The sequence below is a fragment of the Aedes aegypti genome, chromosome 2 (genome assembly GCF_002204515.2).
Source record: "Aedes aegypti strain LVP_AGWG chromosome 2, AaegL5.0 Primary Assembly, whole genome shotgun sequence".
NCBI classification, from domain to species: domain Eukaryota; kingdom Metazoa; phylum Arthropoda; class Insecta; order Diptera; family Culicidae; genus Aedes; species Aedes aegypti.
The window spans coordinates 235,166,512-235,188,694 of record NC_035108.1 but is presented as its reverse complement, the minus strand read 5'-3'; the positions used below and the strand labels follow the sequence as shown (position 1 = coordinate 235,188,694).

The 22,183-nt window shown below is 38.1% G+C and overlaps 1 protein-coding gene across 2 annotated transcripts in view; it reads right to left on the bottom strand.

Annotated features, from left to right (window-relative positions):
* The window catches only part of LOC5567116 (pleckstrin homology domain-containing family F member 1 homolog), a 30,362-nt gene extending 20,848 nt beyond the window's left edge, over positions 1 to 9,514 (bottom strand). For both annotated transcript variants that reach the window (XR_002500425.1, XM_021844495.1), the window contains exon 1: positions 9,406 to 9,514. Coding sequence is in view for 1 of the 2 variants with exons in the window: in XM_021844495.1 (XP_021700187.1) it covers positions 9,406 to 9,421 (16 nt within the window). In the remaining variant the exon portion in view is untranslated. The remainder of the gene's footprint in view (positions 1 to 9,405) is intronic.
* Between the last annotated feature and the right edge of the window lie 12,669 nt (positions 9,515 to 22,183).

Here is a 22,183-nt window from a genome sequence, read left to right as displayed (position 1 = left end):
TTGCTTCCACAAAGTTTTGATGATAATTGTTAGAGTGAGACAAAAGATAGGGAAAATAACACGGTCTCCCGTGTCACCTTAAAACACTAGGTAGTTCCTATCATTTCCCACAAAAATTGTATGACAAAATGATAAGCCGTTTCATTCAGTTACTAACGACGTTTTTGTACCAGTGTAAAATCGACTTAAGTAGTATTTTGTTTTGATTCGTGGTTAAGTCACTTTGCCTCTACATACAACGGAGCGACGAAAATAATGTTTAGGTTATGAAAGTTGAAAATCTCGCGAGATGGATCAACTAGGTCCAAGCTCTATAAAGACAGCAAAGAAAAAAAAAAGTTGAAAATCTCACTTATGCCGTTTTGTAAATCCTGAAATTAAACGTTCTAAAAGTGAATTGGTTTAGAGCAGAACGTGTATAATTCCGTCTGCGAAACACGTAGGATTGATAAAGTAAGTTTGTTAACTTTTCTGACTTGAGTCTGTTTGAATAAGTTTTCGAGGAATGGTGTTTTTGAAGTTCTCAAGATCTTTATACTGCCAGAGCAGAACCATGTACATAAAAGCTTGTAACTCAAAAACGGTTGCACCAATTCGCTTCATTTTTTCACAACACACTTTCATAAAACTAATGTTTTGAAAACCGTGCAGGGTGGCCACCAAATATCCATTTTTGGATTCCCGCTTTTTTCCCGGTATAATTTTCAAAATTTTCACGGTTTTCAATTGACATTTTGAATGGTTTTTGAGTTGAATATACTAAAAAAATATACTGTTTTCAAGCTTTAAAACGGAATTTTAGGTGATTTTTCCATCCAAAAGGAAAAATAATATAATTCATAGATAATCGTCTTGTTTTTAAAATCATTTTTCTGAAATAGGTGTCAGTCACTTACATCCCTTTGCTTTTAACCACCTATGGCCTAGGAAACCTAGTTTTTTCGAATTTGGCAGGGGTTTATTTTAAAAGCTACTACGCCTATATTTATCAACAATACGCCCCTGTTTTTGAGTATTACTACTCTAATTAAAATGATTTTAATTTTCAATAATTCGATTATTTTTTCCTCATGAAAATGATAAGCTCGTTAAAGCAAACAATTCGTTATTATTCATTAGTTAGTTCGTCGTTAGTTATTTAATTGTTAGTCGATTAGATAACTAATGACACATTAGAAGGCTCTTATAAATAGAAGATTGTTTTCAAGAATATTCCGATCTATTGATATATTATCCAGGAACTAAAGAAAATCGAATTTGTTTGAGTGCTTAAACTTCTGCAAGAAGTTTTGAAACTCTGATTCAAAACTTTGAGTCAAATAAATTTCTTCAAAAATTCAAGGCCTGATAGTACGAGAAAAATCATAAAATAGGCATTTATAAACATTGCTAACCAATAAGAAAAGGGAAACATTTAATAAAAGTATAGAGCAGCAAAGTAGACTATTTCTACAAGTCATCAAATCATTAATGTTTGAAAATTATTGTTCCAAAATTACAAATGCCTAATATCATAAACCGTAACATCCTTCTATCATTTATTTTTGGTGGTTTTTAGATTTAGAGCTTGAAAATGTTCGTTCCAAATTATTTTCCCGGTGACCATCTCGAATTCCAGGTATTCCCGTCTTTTTCCCGATGGATTCAAATTCCCTTTTTTCCCGGTTCGGTGGCCACCCTGCCGTGTAACCGAGCATGAGAAAAATTATGTAGCCTAAGATATTTACGTGGGTTATGGCTATGCGTCGGTCACCTGAGAAATTTCGGAATATCTACTGAACCAAATGACCAATTCTCACAACTGACACAGATTCTCAAAATAGAAGAGTTTTTTGAGAAGTTGTAAAATATCGAGCAAAACATTTTAAAACAAAAAAAATATGGCGATTTAAATATGTTTGTGTGGTAAAAAATGATGTAGCTAGTAGAGGGGTTAATTTTTTCAACTATTTCTTCACAAAATACCAAGACTATTTTTTAAGACATTAATTTTATTTGCCAAGGAAAATGTTAAAACATACACACAACAATAAAAATTGCTTATAATACGCTAAAATCCGCACTACCACTCTTATTGGACACACACTGGATCAACCATCCTATCTAAGCTTGTCGGTTATGAGCCTCTGTACGAGCCATAAATTCTTTTGTTCTTTTGAATTTTATTGTGCGCCGTGTGTTGGTGCTGTCTCGCTCTCTTTCATGGGCAACTTGAAAACAGGGCGCATAGTAAAAGTCAAACGTTTTATAGCATGCATAGGCTCATACCGTTTTTTGGAGGATTACGGAAACAGCAATTAATTTATTAACTTTTGGCAGTAAAAAACTACAATGCTATCAAATTTCTACTACAAATTGACAATCTGTCAAATAATTAGCAAGAAAACACCTAAACATTAAACATCAGCTACAATGAGGGTGTAATAAATAGCATGATCGAAATATTTCTCGAAAACTTATTCATACACTCAGGCAAATAAATTAACGAATTTCATAAATTTTCCCTTATGAAGCATTGAAAAATGTATAAAAAACTATTTCAAAAGGCTATTATGGATTTCATACCGTTTAAACGATAACCATAATTAATAACATAGTTAATTATAATGAACGTTCACAAATTTCATTGCGCGCCTTATGATTTCCATTGCTGTCATTAGTCATTTCCTTAATGATACCATCTTTCATAAGGCTATTATAGATTTCATATTAGTCCAATGAAAACCATAATTGCGAAGCATGTTATACCTCATTAACGTATATCAATTTCATTAAGCCACCTTATGAAGCTCATAGCTCTCATCAGCGTGAAAAACTCATAAGGTTGTTATTATGAAAATTTGCAAATGGAAGCATAATTGGACGCTGATTGCGGATTCATTTACTGAAGCATCATATTTTTTTTAGAATATTCTAAAAGGTAATAAGTTGGTAATTTTTCAGAGGATTAGAAATCAATACGGATTTGAATTTTCAGGTATAATTTCATTGACAGAACAGTCATTCGACTGGATCCCAAAAACTGCAGTCAACTTTTTTAGAAGTCTAGTTATGAGGAAGGAACTACGGCAATGGATGATCGTGAAAATAAAAAAAAAACAAAGTAACAAATATACTGCCCATACTCGCAATACAGTCCCATTAGGAAAATCATGATGTCGAGAAAAACGCTTCTAAACATAAAACCCTCCATTTTCGTTTTTCCGCTGCTGGAAGTAGTAAATGCCGGTGGCATTGCTCAGTATACTATCATTGCAATGTGAAAAAACCGTAAATAATTGAAATTTAGTAAAACTGGTTGTTTTTCCTATCCAAATTAGGGTTATTGCAGATGGGACTCGTTATCCGAGTATTTCTCTCACTAAACGCATGAATACCCGCATACCAGTCCCATTACTGAGGATTCGCTTACTTTGATATCGTGCACCTTGACACATTGTTGTTCAAGTTTACGATCGATTGCAATGTACTTTTCTTTTTGCAGCTTTCAGTTATCAACTATCTTTCAATAGTTATAATGTCCCTTGAAGTTCTTAAGCTGTACAGTGGTGATAGTAAATGAGAAAATGTTGAAGATATCCTGAATTCAAATTAACCGTTGCGATCGGCCATATGGAAGGCTTGCTGAAATCGCAGCACGTGACGGGTGAAGGATTTGAAAACTATCAATGAAAGGTGAATAGAACATGTTTTGGTCCACTTGATGATGGCGAATGGCGATTCCCATGGTATAGATAATCCTGATGAGAGTCAGGAGCTTTCCTGTTTTTCGGCATTTGGTGCTGCAAACACTTAGTTTGACCATGTAGATACTGGCGACGATGCTAGCGACGATGTGCGCAATCTTGCGGCGGCCAAACAAGCTTTTCACTTCTCGCTGTTGGACTTCAGCCTGCCGAAGATTCTGACAATGATTGGCCGCAGGAAGAGCGTGAATGGAGCAGTAGAATAGTCTCAGGAAAACTGTTTTGCTTCATTTTAATTTACAGGCAACTAGCCTGATGTGGTGTTAGTATTAATCGAAGAACAGAGGAAGTCGTTATGGTAAAACCTTTTTTAAACTAAAATAAGACTTTTCTCTTGATTATAGTTGATTTGTACTTTCCTGATTTGTTTAATTGTTTCTATAAGGAAATGAGAATCGCGATGCAAGCTTTCAGAAATGATCACAGGAATAGGTTTAGTTGAATTTCTTCATAATCATCGAATGGGACAGTTTTGAGGGTACTTTTAATATGGGACGCACATGGTTTGGTATTTTTTTCACATTTTATCCATACAAAGACTCAATTTGGAGTTTTATTTTAGAAAGTACACTAAAAATGAATACTATTTATGAAGCTAACTGAAAAGTGGCAAAAAATCAAATGGGACTGTTATGCGAGTATGGGCAGTATACAGATTATTAAAAAGAGAGTAATGGTTCAATTCAATAGCCTATTACATTAATATCTATTTTGCCTTGGAAAAATGGCTTAACCAACGTTTAGAAATCGAATTTTCATTTTCGCCGCATCACTGCTCGATATTCAATAGTACCATATAGTACTTTACTGCATAATACTGCATTATTATTCGAGCAGCAACATGACAAAATAGGTGGAAATTCGATTTCTGCACGTTAGGTAACCAATAACCTAATATTAAGTAAATTAACTCATTGGAAATTCTGTAAATATTCAGAATGGAATGTATAGTCCACGAGGTATACAAAATGAATAAAGAAATAATAATTAGTGTTAAAAAAAGTAATGTAATTTATACTACTGAAAGAAGAAATTCTTAAAATATCATATCAATGTTCATAAGGCTGTTTTATGAAATAAGCAAGACACCACATTGGCATGATTCAGATCAATTCATAAGGTGAATCAGTGAAATACATACCGATTTCTTGTGGCAAATAAACATAAGGAGAAACAATGGATATTCGTAGTACTTTTGCCTGAGTGTACAGACTCAAGTCAAAAAAGTGTACACGGAAAAACAGATTACCTAATTTTTGAGTTGACTTTACCCAAAATTAAGTATATCGATTATTCTCTCAACCCAAAATCTCTCGGTATTCTCTTCCTTCCCCACCAATGTTGTCAAAAATAGAGAGAGCTGCACCTACCTAATGGGGGTAGTTTGGCCCAATAAGCCAAATTTGGGTAAAATGTATTATTCTCAAGCTTGGGTTGAATGAACTCAATTTTGCGTTGAATCAAACCAAATTTGAGTAAATTTTATTATGGCTTTAAAGGCAAAGTACCTAATGGAGGCCTTGGAAATTTAGCCAAATTTGGGTTATTGGGCTCAACTACGGTTTTGCGTTGAAACAACTCAAATTTGAGTAGATCCGCGTTGCCGTGTACAAACTTACTTCATCGATCCTACGTGTTTCGCAGACGAAATTCTACACGTTTCGCTCCGAACCAACTCGATTTTTCACTTTTAGAACGTTTAGTTTTCGGATTTACAAAACGATGAAAATAAGATTTGCAACTTTCGCAACCTAACCACTACTTTCGCCGCCCGCTGTATGGAGAGACAAAGTGACTTAACCACGAATCAAAACAAAACACTACTTGAGTCGGTTTTACACTGGTAGAAAAACGTCACAACTAACTGAATAAAACGGCTTATCATTTTGTCATAAAATTCTTATGTGAAATAATAGGAACTTCATAGTTTTTGAACGCGAGCTCATTGTATGCAAAATTTAAGCAATGCACACGTCGAAAAATGATAAAAAGGTGATTTATTTTAAAACAGTTTTAGAAGACAGGTTGTGATTCTTCTGAATTAATTTTCTCAAAACCGTATGGAAGTTACTTACGTCTATTTGAAAAAGTAATCGAAATTTAGAAATGCAAAATGCAGAGATCAATGAACTCCACAGTTTAATTATAATAGATAATCGAATCCTTGCCATTTGTTTAGCATCAAGCAACGAGATTACATCGTTCTTCTTGCTCCATTGATAACCCGAAACCTCCTCACAGATGGAAGCTTCTCAAGTCACAAGACTGCGTCGTCGTGACTCATGCTTAGCTATACTATAATAGGTCCTTGATAACAGTCGCTTACTTATATGTGCTGCTACATATATTCGCAATCGCCAATAAAGGCTTACAGGGAAGTAGCTTTGGCTGCGACGTTTTACGCGATAATGAAGCCTGAACTTTGCGCGTATGCGTAAGCAGATTGCTACAAACTTTGCAATAAAAGTTGCATTTCCGTCGCGACGTAACCTTCCTGTTGTGTACGTTATGTTTCTTTTGTGACCATCATATACCTGTAATAGGGTGTCCCAAAAAATAAAAGTGGCAAAAAGTTGACTTGCTCACCCCTTAAATGATACATGATAGTGTCATAAAAAACTTCATACACTCTTGTGCAAAAGTTTAGGTTCACCCCCTAAAAAACATACAAAAGTGTTCTGTCCATACCTCTGTGATTACACGTCCAATTGGAACTCTCTATTGAGCATTCGAAAGTCAATGAGTTATTCTTGCTTTGTAAGTATTTTTCCAAAAACATTTTTTGAATTTTGCATACTAAATTTTTACTTAAAGTTAAGACGTTTCCCAAAAAACACACTGAAAACACATGGCTAATTTCCTCATCATTGGATCGACCAAAACTTTGAATCAATGTGTCATTAAAATCGTAATCTTATATTCTTTGCCACACGATAACACATGAAAAATAGTCAATTGACAAGGAAAGCTTCAGTTAACACAGCTGTTTTATTTCCTGTTAGAACAGCTGTATTTTCTCCTAATTGGCGATTTTGAAACAGAAAACTGCTTTTTATTTTTTGACATTTGATCCATTTTTACTTGGACCTAACTAACTGTGGAAGCGCTCATAAGAAAACTAAGTAGTTGAGAAGCAGACTCTGTCCCAGTTGGAAAGAAGAAGAGATGAATGAAATTTCAACATGTCAGCATTTTTCCTTACAAATCATTCGTTCGTTGTACTACCAACTTTCAGGGATTCAATCAACAATTTCTAAAGTCCTAAGTCCTTCATGAATTTAACCAATGATTCTTCCATCGTTTAGAACATCTTCAAGAGCTCAACCAAAGACACATTAAAGACCTCCATGTTCCTTGCAGTTGCCCAAAACTTTATGGCTCACAAGGTAATCTAGAATGCTGTGAAAAGTGTACTGCGATCTGTCAAGCTTGGGTACCTTTTGCACTACCGAGGGACCAAATGCAGTACTAGAAGTGGTACCCAATCTGAGCCCGAGTGGGACGGACCTGGCTCAACGAATATTATCCCTAGGTTTCTTGCAAAATTGTCGTTCAGGAATTCTTTGAGAATAATATTAGAAATTTCTCTATGCATACCTTCAGGATACTTCCTAAGATTCATTCAGGAATTCTTCCTTCCAGTTTCCAAGGTAGTATTAAAAAAAAAAAATCAGAATAGAAATAATCATTAGATATTTTTTTTTAATCCGGGAGTGGCTATCTTTTAATGACTCCGCGATAAACTCTGTCAAGAAAGTGGCGATCAAATGTGAGGCTAGAAAAAAAAATCTCTGAAACAACTCCTGGAATCTTTAGGAAATCTTGACGGATTGCCTAGACAAATTGCTAAGATATTGAAAAAAAAAAAATCGAATTTCTGGATAATGTCCTGTAGGATTTCCTTGAAAAATTTCGGACGAAATTCCTGAATGTGTGTAGGAAAGATCGGAGGAATTACTGGAATGGTTACTGTAGTAACCATTTGGTGTGAAAACTTAAATGGCCTCTTCAAGAATCTATCAAGATTTGACATGAGAAATTACACGAAAAATTGTTAGGAAGAACTTCAGAGGAGAAATTCATGGGGAAGCTTCAATAATACCATTTCGAATTTATTGAGGAATTCCTTGAAGAGTATTTTATATATTCCCATGAATATTTCCTGGAGGCATCGATTTTATGGGAATAAATGTGGATGAATTCTTGTGGGAATTCATATGAAAATGCCTGGAATGATAACTGAAAAAATTGACGTCGATTTGTTGAGCATGATTGACCGCCCGCAGATGCTACTCCGTTATTGCAAGAACAGCTGTACTTACACAGGGAACCAACAGACACTACTCGGGATCAGTAGCATCCTCAATGTGTAAGTACTGGTGCTCTCATTATTATAACAAACAATAACGGCGCCGGAAGGATGGAAAAATTGACGTCGATTTGTTGTAGATTTTCTTCGAAAAATTCCTAAACGAATTTCACTGGAATGAACCTTTGTATATTATCTTGGGAGAACTCCTGTAGGAATCTTTGAAAAATATGCTGAAAGTAATCAACAATATTGTCCCTGCGAAACACATTTCACATTAATCTTGTGGTAATTACTGGAGGGGGAAGCGTTGGAGTGCTCAACGATTTCCTACAGCAAATTCTGAATGAATTCCTCTAAGCATCCCTTGAAAAACCGCTGGATGATTTTTTTTTTGGAGAATTTGTAAAGGAATCACTTGAGGAATTTCTGGATGAATCTCTTGGAAGAGTCCCTGAAAGAAAGCCAGATGGAGTCTCTAAAGACATCACTAGCTAAATTCCTGAAGTTTTTCTCTCGAGAATTCTGAGTAGAGGGACTTTTTTTTAATAGATACCAAGTCTCTAAAAAGAGACCTACCCAGACCTGCAAACAAAATTTTCCGTTTTTTTTTAAATGGTGCCAATGAAATCAATTGTATTGAAGTAAATTCACAACAAACTTTGTTCCTAGGATCGAGGACATTGATTGTAAGACATTTGTTTTTTTTTTTGAGTAATTTTGCCAATCAAATGAGCATATCATTGATAGACATGACAAGTATCTTTTCAAAATTTCGATAGTGCAACCTGTGGACATTTTTTTATTGAGTATTCATGTAATATGAATCTTTTGGTTCTGACCCTATTATCTATTTAAGAAGTGAGCAAGTTACCTTTTTGTCAGTTTTATTTTTTTGAGACACCCTAATCTTTAAGCATCTCGAGTTGTATTACGAAAATATAAAGCAATCCATTTTCATTAATTTTAGTATTCGCTCTTTTGGCAACATTATAGACGCTACACTTATCCTTCTCTCTAAAATTGGGACCTTCACGGGCATGGACAAACATTGTTTACTCGGTTCAGCCGAAATAGTTTTCGTTGTTCAATCCGCGTATTTATTGCAAGGTTGTAGTTTTCGTCTGAATCATCAAGTTTTGCTCAGCGAACTTCTAAGCTGGTGTTGACATTTGTCACTGCACAGAATTCACTTTTTTCGGATGGCTTTTTCCCTCGCCAGTGTTGATTTCTACCACTTTTTCACGCTCATGATTGAACACTATTTCTCAAATATTACATTCGCGTAGGAATTGACGACAAATAAGCCGCGAATGTATCGAAAATAACACAATAATTCCAGGCACTCACCTAGTTTGTCCACCATTTTCACAGTATTTTACACTTTTGACTTTCTCTTTCGCATTCGCATCCTCCATCAGCACACACACTGAATCAAAAGGGCGGATTGAGTTTGACGTTTACGCGACGGAATGCATCGCGCCGCGGGTGAACGTGAGAAGTTGATGAAAACAAAAATAATGAGACGCGAGTTGCGATGAGTGAGTGAAAGAAATGTCTGGACCCATTTGTGATAAGGGTTTAAAAACTTAAGAGAATGCCCAAGTAACCACAAGCATTAAGGTATTATCGTATTTTAACTTTAATTCAACGAGAGCAATGCATCATTGCTTTTATTCTGCAATATGCGTGCAATAATGCTTTAATTCGATTTTATAAATGCAATGTAGCATTGCTTTATTGTAGCAATGAAATGTGCATTAATGGGTGATATACGGTCACCGCTCAATGCTTCATTGCATCATCTTACTCAATGCTTCATCGCAAGAAAAACGGGAAGACTTCAATGCAGTATTTATCGTCGATCTTTCTTTCACTCCGGCAAATAGACTATAGAAATACTTAAATATCCCTTATGAAAATTCGCCACAAGAAATCTGGTTGAAATTCGTAGATCTGTCTTTTGAGAAACCAGAATTTGAAATCAAAAAAAAATGTTGCATCACCCTGGAATTGAACCAAAAACCTTACGATTGATAGGCCCATGCGTACACCACACACCTATCACCAACTCAATGTGACAAGATGCTAAAACGATACATAAAGCGTGAAGATGAGCAACCGTTTTAGCCCCACACAATGAAAATAAAACAAAATCTCAACAGCAAAAGAGCGTTCACCAACTTATTGCGCACTTCACCCCCAATTGAACTATGACAAACTATGGTACACGCTTGCAACGGATCATCCCAACGTATTTGGTGCACGTGTTCCTTGAACCGCAAGGAATAAGTGCACTAAAAACATTATCATGATTCGACGTATCCCTGCTACACACTTTTGTAGGATATTATACTGATTGAAAATAATATACATCTAAATTTACAAATATGAGCTGAAAAATGCGTATCGAAAATATTCATATCACAAACTTCCCATTAGCAAAGCTTAATGCTGTGAATGACAGCTTTTCCTTATATTTCAATACCCCACTCTCACATTCAGCAACAGAATCGTTCCGTATCCATGTGGGGCGTGCCTAACGGGTCGCATTATTCATCGGTTCATTGCATCATTTAGGTGTATAAAAGCAGCACGCTACGGAGGGAGCGCTCATTCTATTGGCGAAATTCGGCGAGTGCAGATCGGTCGGAAAGGAACCGCAGCAGCAAACGAAAGGTCTTGCAGTGGAAGAGCGTGTGGTCTCGTAACCATCGTAACAGCGGCATCGAAACGAGCGTGTGGTCTCGTAACCATCACTGTGCGTCAGTCTTCGTGCCGAGTGGGTGGTCATCGATCCAGCGAAGCGAGTCGTGCGTTAGGCTCGTGATCTTGCCGACGGGTTTTTCGGAGCGGAACATCGATCCGAGCGGTAGGCCTCGTTACTAGCTCACTCATCGGATTCCTCGTTTGAACCGTTCGACGTCGAGTCACGATGAATTACGACAATGGCGCAGTGGAGGAAAGCAGTTCTCGGCGGAGGTAAGTATTTTTTTTATTTTTATATTTAATTGAAGTGAAGTGAAAAGAAATGACGGCATCAAAAATCAATTAAGACAGTGCAGTATTCTAGGTCAAGCGATAGGACTTGACAAGAGAATGCAAGAAGTATTTCCGGCGAAAGTAAAGTGAAATGAGAAATTGATTTTAAATCATGAGAATTTGAATTTATTTATTGATTTTTTTCAAGTAGAAGGAGCGAGAGGCCTCCTCGAAAAGAAACATCGGAGTGTGTGGGTTTCATCCGGAATCAAAGTTTTATTTCGACAGTAAAGTATGCTCGGTCAAGCGATAGGACTTGACAAGAGAATTTAAGAAGAATCTATCGCGGAAGTGAAGTCCGTGCGATGTTTTTTTTTTAATCAAGAATTTGAGCGTATTTTGTTGATTTTTTTTTTTTCACAATTTGAAGGAGCGAGCGGCCTCCTGGGAAAAAAAAACGGAGAGTGTCAATTTGATTCCAGCATCAAAATTCCATTCAGACATTGAAGTATTTTAGGACAAGTGATAGGGCTTGGTAAGAGATTGCAAGAAAAATCTCTGATGGAAGTGATGACAGTAGAAATTATATTTCGGGAGAAGTGAGTGGACTCTCCGAGATGAAAAATCGAAATGTATGTATTTTTCGCTATTTTTAAAAGACTTTGGAACGCGTGTTAGAATTGGAAACTATCAGAGCGTTTGGCCTCTTTTATTCGTGATAAGAAAAACGAAACGAACATCTGATGAAGTGTCTTTGTTTTTTTTTTCGCAGCGAATCGCCGGACACGATTTACATCACGCGACCAAAAGTTACAAAAACTGAACTCAGAAATAAACTAAAATCCGAAAAAGCTCGTACGAAGCTCCTCTGTACATATCGGATGACAGACCAGTACTCCTCGAAAAGTTTTACATAGTAAATGAACGTTACTCTTTACTCGGAAGGTCGACCGCAATCCGCTACTGTGTGTTATTACTGGGCTTCAAAGTTCCAGCACACTCAATTTCCATCAACGCGGAGGCAAATGACCAAATAAAAAGCATACGATCGTTAAACACAGGTGTAGCATTTCCTAAGTTCAACATTCCGCCTGTTGTTATACACTATGATAAGTCAGCGCCACCATGCAGGAATATTTTCACTAATATTCCGATTTCATTGAAACCAATCGTGCATCAAAGGCTGTTGGAATTGGTCAGAGCGGATATCATTGAACCAGTGAAACCAAATATGGACACATCATTTTGTTCTTCGATGCTGGTGGTTCCGAAAGGCAAGGACAACATTCGATTGGTAATCGACTTGAGAGGTCCAAATCGTTATATAATGAGAACACCTTTCGCCATGCCAACTCTTGAAAGTATCCTCGCAGAACTTAGCGGAGCCCGTTGGTTTTCGACCATCGATCTTTCAAACGCGTTTTTTCATATCGAGCTAGCAGAAGAGTCCCGACATCTCACGAACTTTTTTACTGAGTTTGGAACGTTCAGATGTGTCAGATTACCGTTTGGATTATGCAATGCCCCGGATTTGTTTCAGGAGGCTTTGGAACGGAAAGTATTGGCAGGATGTCCCGGAGTAAAAAACTACCTCGATGACGTATTGGTGTTCGGCCGTACAGAAGCAGAGCACGATGAAAATCTGCGGCAAGTCATGGCCCGATTTAATGATCATAATGTAAAACTTAACGAGGCTAAATGCCACTTCAAGAAGCAGTCAGTCACGTTTGTAGGCTTCAAATTAACGGCAGATGGATGGGAAGTTGAGGAAGAAAAGATTAACGCAATACAAAACTTCAGAAAGCCAACATCGTGCCAAGAAGTGAAAAGCTTCCTTGGACTGGTTACGTACATTGACCGATTCTTGATCAGTCGAGCCGAGAAAACGGAATACTTGCGCCGGTTGGCAAATAGCGAAACCTTCTATTGGACCACCGATGAAGATAACGAATTTGAATCACTTCGCAACATATCAACATATACTATCAAGAGATTGAGGTACTATAGTCCCGAAGACAGAACGGAACTTTTTGTTGACGCCTCCCCAATAGGTTTGGGAGCCATTCTTGTCCAGTTCAACAGCCAGTCCATACCTAGAGTGATCGCGTGTGCTTCCAAGTCACTGACAGCTACAGAGCAACGTTATCCCCAAACGCATAAGGAGGCACTAGCCGTGGTATGGGGAGTGGAGCGATTTGCGACCTACCTTTTGAGCAAGTCCTTCATCGTGCGAACGGACTCAGAAGCTAATCAGTTCATCTACAATGGCAAGTACAGATTGGGAAGACGCGCAGTCTCCAGGGCTGAGTCATGGGCTTTACGTTTACAGCAATACGATTTTCGCATCGAAAGAGTTCCAGGTGAGTTCCTGTGGTAACAGACCTTAAACATGTTCTCACCGATTTTTTATAATAGGTAACTGCAATGTGGCAGACGCGCTCTCTAGATTGGTACATGATGCAAAGGAAGCAGTTCCATTTGAAAGTGATAATGAAAACCATTTCTTGTATTCACTCGATTTCGCAAGTATGGAACTTACATGGCATCGCATTGAATTGTCTTCCGAAAATGACCATGAGTTGCAATCGGTGAAAGAGGCCATCGAGAGTGGTTATTGGGGATCCGATTTGACCAAATTCGAGCCTCATAAGAAAGAGCTGCGGTTTCTAGGTAATCTGCTGTTCAAAGACAATAAAGTGATTCTTCCTTTGTCTCTAAGAAATGAAGCGATGAAATCAGCACACGAAGGACATGTTGGAGAAATGGCGATGAAAAGGATTATGCGAGAATTCTTTTGGTGGCCAGGTATGTCAGCAGGTGTGGAAAAGTTTGTCAGAAACTGTGAAACATGTATAAGGTTATCTAAGAAGAATCCACCAGTTCCATTATCATCCCGCGAACTTCCTGATGGACCTTGGGAAGTAATACAAATCGATTTCTTGTCCCTTCCTGGTTGTGGCTCTGGAGAATTTCTTATTGTCGTTGACATATATTCACGTTACCTGTCCGTGGTCGAAATGCGATGCATGGATGCGGAAAGTACGAATGCAGCATTATGCAGTATTTTCCAGCTCTGGGGTCTCCCGAAGATTATGCAAAGTGACAATGGCCCGCCATTTCAAGGAACTAATTTTGTTTCTACGTGGGAAGATAGAGGAGTAAGAGTTCGTAAGTCGATTCCACTGAGCCCTCAGTCTAACGGCTCAGTTGAACGCCAAAATCAGGGCATTATAAAAGCGGTAGCAGCTTCAAAAATTGACAAACTCAGTTGGAGGAATGCCATTCAGAAGTATGTACACCATCACAACACAGTAGTACCGCATTCTCGTTTGAACGCCACCCCCTTCGAGTTATTAGTAGGATGGAAGTTCAGAGGAACGTTTCCTTCGTTATGGTCAGCTAAGAGATTGGATCGAACAGACATTCGAGAAAGAGACGCCGAATCCAAACTGAAAAGCAAACGATATGCGGACAAAACGCGACACGCTACGGCCTCCGATATAGTGATGGGAGATTGGGTTCTATTGGCGCAACATAAAAGAAGCAAAACTGATCCTACTTTTCCTGCAGACAGATACCGCGTTATTGCTATCGATGGACCAAAAATCACTGTGATGAGTAAAAATGGTATTCAATACTCCAGAAACATCCAGGAAGTAAAACGTGTACCATTTTTCGAAGAGCAAACAATAATACAACCGCCAGAATTCGACACGGACAACAACTCAAGTTATGCAGACAAAGATGATCAAGAAGGCTTCTCATCACTACCATCCCCGGCTCATGACAACGAAGGTTTTGACGATTCCCGAGACGATGCCGCACCTAACAACCCGGCTAAAAATAGAAATTTGCGTCCCCGAGCCGTTCTACGTAAACCATCGAGGTTTGACGACAAATTTGTGTATACAGTTATAAATTAGAGTAGACATAGTAAGAAATGTAGGATATTATACTGATTGAAAATAATATACATCTAAATTTACAAATATGAGCTGAAAAATGCGTATCGAAAATATTCATATCACAAACTTCCCATTAGCAAAGCTTAATGCTGTGAATGACGGCTTTTCCTTATATTTCAATACCCCACTCTCACATTCAGCAACAGAATCGTTCCGTATCCATGTGGGGCGTGCCTAACGGGTCGCATTATTCATCGGTTCATTGCATCATTTAGGTGTATAAAAGCAGCACGCTACGGAGGGAGCGCTCATTCTATTGGCGAAATTCGGCGAGTGCAGATCGGTCGGAAAGGAACCGCAGCAGCAAACGAAAGGTCTTGCAGTGGAAGAGCGTGTGGTCTCGTAACCATCGTAACAGCGGCATCGAAACGAGCGTGTGGTCTCGTAACCATCACTGTGCGTCAGTCTTCGTGCCGAGTGGGTGGTCATCGATCCAGCGAAGCGAGTCGTGCGTTAGGCTCGTGATCTTGCCGACGGGTTTTTCGGAGCGGAACATCGATCCGAGCGGTAGGCCTCGTTACTAGCTCACTCATCGGATTCCTCGTTTGAACCGTTCGACGTCGAGTCACGATGAATTACGACAACTTTGAGGGAGCTTACACACTTGTGATGGGTTAACTTGGAGTGAAATCGACAGTATTTGCCACCGGCAACGAAAGGGCGCTGCTTGAAGTTGCACAATTTCCCGGTCAAAACATGCAGCATCCATGGTCCGGAGGATAGGCGCGGCGAATCATCGAAAACATCTCACTTAATTTGGGTTCGAATCCCACCAGCCACACAAAAAAAATAGACAAACAACTTCGTAAGCAACACTGACCTGACATCCAACGAACAAAAAAATATACAATAATATTTTTGTGTTTCTATTTTTGATCTAAAATAATGGTGCATTAAATACACTTTGGCTAAAGCTTTTATACGGTACAGACAGTAACTATACTTTAGCAATTGCCAACATAGAGCTAGGAAATGTAGCTGTATTTATACTTTAATAGCGCCCTTTTCCACTTTAATACTGCATTAATGAGACATGTAATGCAGTATGACTTTATATGCCATATTTTATAGTAGCATATAAAGTGATATTGATGCAACTATATACAGCTGTACGGTTACTTGGGTGATAACCATCAGCATTTTACAAATTTTCAAAACCAGATTTTTGCTTAAAACCGAAGACATGTTTATGAAAATGTATCATTGCATTGCACTTGCTATTTGTTATGCAGTGATAGATTTTCATAAGACCATTTTTAAATTTGAACGAAAAACCTGGTTTTTTATTTTTGATGATTACTGATGATTGAATGATGGATTCTTGAGCCTTAAAAATGCTCTCGAGATTTTTTACCTAGCAGTTACCTAACAAAGAACAGACATCCAAGTGCAATTTCGAAGCTGTGTGGAAAATTTAACGGTTGTTGAAAATGGCAACATAAGTAGCAACATCGTGGTGGCGCTGATATCGCTTAAGTTTCCACAAGCAAAATATTGTGCGGTAGAAACATTTTAGGGGGTTCACTTAAGCGCTCGCACCGACAATTTTCAGCAGACCACAAATAGGGGAAGTGGTGGCAAAATGAACAGGGGTGGTGAAATGAACACCGTGCCTTATACAGTGGGGATTCGCTCGTTGGGGGTCCGCTACATGGAATGACTCGATGGTTGGAAAATATTCCAACTAAAAAGCACTCAAATGTCAACAGAAAATGTCAAACTGACTTTGACGTCTGAGTACCGTCGCATTGAAGTCTCCATATTATAGAACAAATGCGTATGTATATGTGCGTTTCGTGACGGTTTGCTCTCCAGATGCGTTAGTGTGGAGCATTTTCACCAGCTGTCAGTCGTTCCAACTAACGGGTCTGATTCGCTAGATGGAAGGCAGTCGTGTTCCAACCAGCGAATCGCCGCTGCAGTACGCAGCTGAGAAGAAATGTCATTCCAAATGAGGCTCTCTGTAGGAAATTTCTAGACCCATTCTGTCAAGGAATTTCTTTACTTTTCATGAACGAAACACCATACTTAGCTTAAATAGGAGTGTTCATGTTGATACGGAGGGCAAATGAAGTGAAAATATCAACGAAAACTAAGATTTTAGAAAACCACGTTTGAAACTTGGAACTGACGTAACTTTCAGATCGGTAGTCTTTATGTTTTTCAGTAAGATGAATATCGTTATGATATAATGTCAAATCTGATACCTTTAGATTTCTTTCTGAATGGGTTACATCATTAACATTGTGCATTCAGATTAATCTTAGACCGAAATTCATAAGAGAAACGAACTATGTATCACCAACAAAAGTTCGGCGTCGGTATTCTACCGAAGTGCTACGCCGACAACTTACTTTACTTTACTTACTTACTTTTGCTGGCACCACGTCCTTCAAGACATGACCTGCGCCACAATGTTACGCCAATTAACTCGGTCCATGGCTGCTAACCTCCAATTTCTCGATAGCCCCAAACTTCCAAGATCCTGCTCCACTTGGTCAAACCACCTAGCTCGTTGCGCTCCCCTTCGTCTCGTACCGGCCGGATTTGAGGTGAACACCATTTTTGCGGGATTGTTGTTCAGTATTCTCACAACGTGTCCCGCCCATCGTACCCTTCCAGCTTTGGCGACTTTCTGGATACTGGGTTCACCGTAGAGTTGCGCAAGCTCGTGGTTCATTCTTCTCCTCCATACGCCGTTCTCACATACTCCGCCGCAGATCGTCCTAAGCACACGTCATTCAAAAACTCCTAGCGCTTGCAGGTCCTCTTCGAGCATTGTCCACGTCTCATGCCCGTAGAGGACTACCGGTCTTATCAGCGTCTTCTACATGGTACACTTAGTACGGAAGTGAAGTTTACTAGACCGCAAGGTCTTGTGGAGTCCGTAGTAAGCACGACTTCCGGCAATGATACGTCTTCGAATTTCTCTGCTGCAGTTGTTATCCGACGTTATCAATGATCCGAGGTAGACAAACTCGTCCACCACCTCGAACTCATCCCCGTCGATCATCACGCGTCTGCCAATACGAGCTCTATCGCGCTCGGTTCCTCCAGCCAGCAGATATTTCGTCATCGACGTATTGTACATCCCATAATAAACACTCAGATCCTGATGATCACAATCAGCCGCTGCTTACTGCGATGAGATCGCGCCCCTTTGATTTACACAAGGCGGCTGACAACTCAACTCGGCGGCTGCTTTAATATTTTTAGCCTGGATGCGAACCCTGTGTAAATCTTACGGGCGCGGTCTGGCGGGATCTGGTCTGGCGCGTTTCGACCGTCAACAAATGAGAATTTAAGATAAGCGCGATAATATTTACCTTCAATCTAACCCGATCTGCTTCACGTTTCAGCCCGGTATACTGTTCAGAAACCACCAGGAACGTTCTTCCGACAATGTCCACGTCGTCAGCAAAGCAGATGAAATGGTCGGATTTATTGAAATAGCTGGATTTATTGATTTATTGATTATTATTGGCATGTTGAAGCCCGCCCGTTTCATAACACCTTCTAGCGCAATATTGAACAGGAGGCAAGAAAGACCATCGCCTTGTCGAAGTCCTTTGCGTGTTTCAAACGGGTCCGACAATGCACCCGATATCTTCACACAGCACTGTACACTATCCATCGTTGCTTTGATCAGTCTAGTCAGTTTCCCGGGAAAACCATTCTCGTCCATAATTATCCATAGCTCTTCGCGGTCGATGGTATCATAGGCCGCTTTGAAATCGATGAATAGGTGGTGCGTAGGGACTTGATATTCGCGACACTTTTGGAGGATCTGCCGCAACATAAAGCACTTCGGTAGAATGCCGACGCCAAACTTCGCCGAAGTTTTGACTGCCGAACTTCTAATTGTCACTCGAATCGTCAATACTCTCGGGAATGCTAAGAAAATTTTCAAAAATATTTGTTATGCTCACGTTTTTTGCATAATGTTCATTTTACCACCAACAGCTGCTCATTTTACCCACATAGTGCAGGCACAGATTATCTGTGGTGCAGGTATAATGAACATTTGCATCGTTTTTGCTAGCGATAAAAATATGTGAAAATCTAGCTATTTCAGTCTGAATTCGTGTCGCTGCTATAGATAACATCCCTATTTTTGATGTTGTGCGACAGAACTATACAAATTCCTCGTTTTTCTATCAGGAACAAGATGATATCCTTAAGGTGTTCATTTTACCACCCCTTCTATAAAGGTCTACTAGCAAACTGCCACGAATACCCAACGCATGACCAATCTTATATCAAGTACATTTTAGCAATTCATCACCACGCATCCTTCAACTACGAAGCAGCAACAGTAGTTAGGTTCATATTAATACTCGTATTCAGTGGATTTAACAGTAATCTTCTTCAAAGTTGCATTTTTCTAATAGGGTCCTAAAATGTTTAATGAAATCTTGTTTTTATTAAATAATATGAAAGAACATGTTACTGCAACTACTTTAGCAATTGCTCCCGCTCAAATAACGGATATATCATATTAAAACTTCAATTTAAAAATTGGATAAAAAAAATGAACCTTGACACTTGAGATCATGTTTGACGTTCGCTTAGTCGACAAAAATACCACAGGGGTTTTAGTTTTAACACTGGGGTTGTTCCTATCTGACATTTCGGAAGGGACACGGAAAACAAAATACACCCAAAATTTTAGTTTAAAGCCAAAATCTATAAAAAACCTAAAAAAAATGTTTTTGTGTACTTAAACAAATGAAAAACATTAAAAAATTGAGTAAACATGTGTTTTTGGCCTAAACTTAAGCGTTTGGCACTAAAATTAGGACAGGGCTTCAGGACCCTATTCTAAGGCCCCTGAAGAGTTTAACAAAATCACCAGCAAACTGCTACTATAATTATGTTAATAAAAACCCAAATTTTCTTGCATTTTCAGAAAAACGAACTATGGCATTTTTGACACCCACCCACCCCCTCGTAACTTATTTTGTATGAAGACTTTTAGAATTTTATATGAGCTGTAACATCCCATGGACCAAGAATTCAGATATATTGGGACCTTTTTGACAACTAATTGATGAAACATTCGAAGCATCAAAAAGTTTAGTTTTAGTTGGTCTCCCAACAAACATTTTGGTGGAATAAGAGTTGAACAAATCACTCCCAAGCAGATTTTAGTTGAATGATCTGTTGTTCGGCTACTATTGTTACTTGGGTTAGTATCCAGTCAAATTTTAGGGCCTCCAGGATGTAGGAATTCTCGAAAAGAAAATTTCTAGATTTTGGAGGTGAAAAGTTGCAATTTTCTACCTAGCACTAATTTTCGAACCATTCATACGATTTTGGCCTACTTTGTAGGCCAAAAACCGGAAATTGGCACAGATTTCTTCTTTTCATGAACTGCTATTTATTTCTAAGAAAATAAAGATATAATTAAATATTAATGTGTTCAGTGTTACACTTAATCTAAAAGAAATTGTTCTTAATAGTAAATGTAGAGGAATATTGAACTTTAAAATTAAATATTGTAGGATAAAGAACTATTGGATAAGTCCATGATTCATTTTGACATGGGGGTTTTTCTAGACTGAACTGTCTGAAACTTTGCAGTAAGAAGCACTTCAGTATGACGCATATTGTGGCCACATCAGTAGCTCTAAAAACCTCCCTAAAAAGTGTTTCAAAAGTTCCAATTGAAATAAAGAAAAGATTAGCAGGTTTTGTGCATGTTGGAGAAAAAAACCAGCAGGATTTTCCCTGCTCCTTATGAAAAAAAAAAAACAAATATTTGATCAACAATGGCGGTTAAGTTCCCATCCCAATTATGAGCTGTATAAGTAAGTCGAGTCGATCAAAAAAGACTCGACTGGAGTCATTGTCGATCAAAAAGTTCGCTCGTCTTGGCTCTGTCACTCAAGTTTATCGAGTTGTCACTTTATGTGGCTGGATTATTATATTATTATAACTGTGACTACAGATGAGTCACATAACACTGCTCGATTTACAAAATAGCCCCCTATGTATTGCAATGCTGATTAAGAAGTCTATTTTGTAAGTCGAGTCGACCAAAACGACATGACTGTGTCACTCGAATTTGCTTTGAGGGTCCGAAATGTATTGGTGTGTCTAAAATAATTAAAAATAGTACTTCATAATTCAATTATTTGCGACGTATTCTGGATCACACATGACAATGTGAGCATTTTAATCTCAAGGCTGGTAGCGAGTCACTTTTTAGTGACTTGGTCACTTTTTTGAAGCCAGTCACTTTAAAGTCTCTTTTTTGAAGCCATTTCAACTAAAGTAACTTTTTTCGTCAAAAAGTCACTTTTTTCAACTATTTTGAGCTAAATTTTCGAGAGAAAATTACGAATCGGACTTCTTTCAATTTAGGCTAAGTTTAAATTTAACGTAATGTCAGTGTCAAAACTTTGGTTCATGTTTTTTTTTGTGAGGAAAGTTAATCTTTCATAGAGTTCCACTTAAGTTGTAATAGTATCTAAGTTATTATTAGTATGTTGTAAGTTCATTGGTGTAAAACTAAAGGTTTAAATGTATAGTATTCTTTTTGAAAATTTCGTGAATTCGCATTTAATAGGAATTCTAATATCTTATTGTGTATCATTTGATGTTTGTTTTCTATTGTCGAACACTACGTTTTAAAAATATGCATCCTAATTATTCATTTTGTCTTCGAAATTCGTTTTATTAACTAAACCTTCCTAGTGTGAAGCACATTGGCTCTTTAAAATTTTACGAAATCCTATAAAATAGTTAGTTACACTAAAACGCAAATTCAAGAATAATTATTTAATGTTCTCTTTGAGACTAAAAATTAATCATACTTCTTAGGCGGCATCCACAAATTACGTAACGCTCTAGGAGAGAGGGGGAGTAGGCTCGAGCGTTACGGCTCATACAACAATTTGAAATTTTCCATACAAAAAGCGTTACGGAGGGGGGGGGGTCAAAAATTTCCAATTTTAGCGTTACGTAATAAATGGACGCTGCTTTAGGTCAGTCTTTATTCGCGAACCAAACCTTCATAAATGGCCAAATAGACCTTGGGTAGAGTCTACTTCCTTATTTCTTATGCATGTATTTAAGCATCTTTTAGGAATGTATATTATCAATTGTTTCTAGGAATAAATTTTGAAAGATCCTCTTTCGAAGCTTTTTGATGCTTCCAAAGCATATAGTCATGAAAT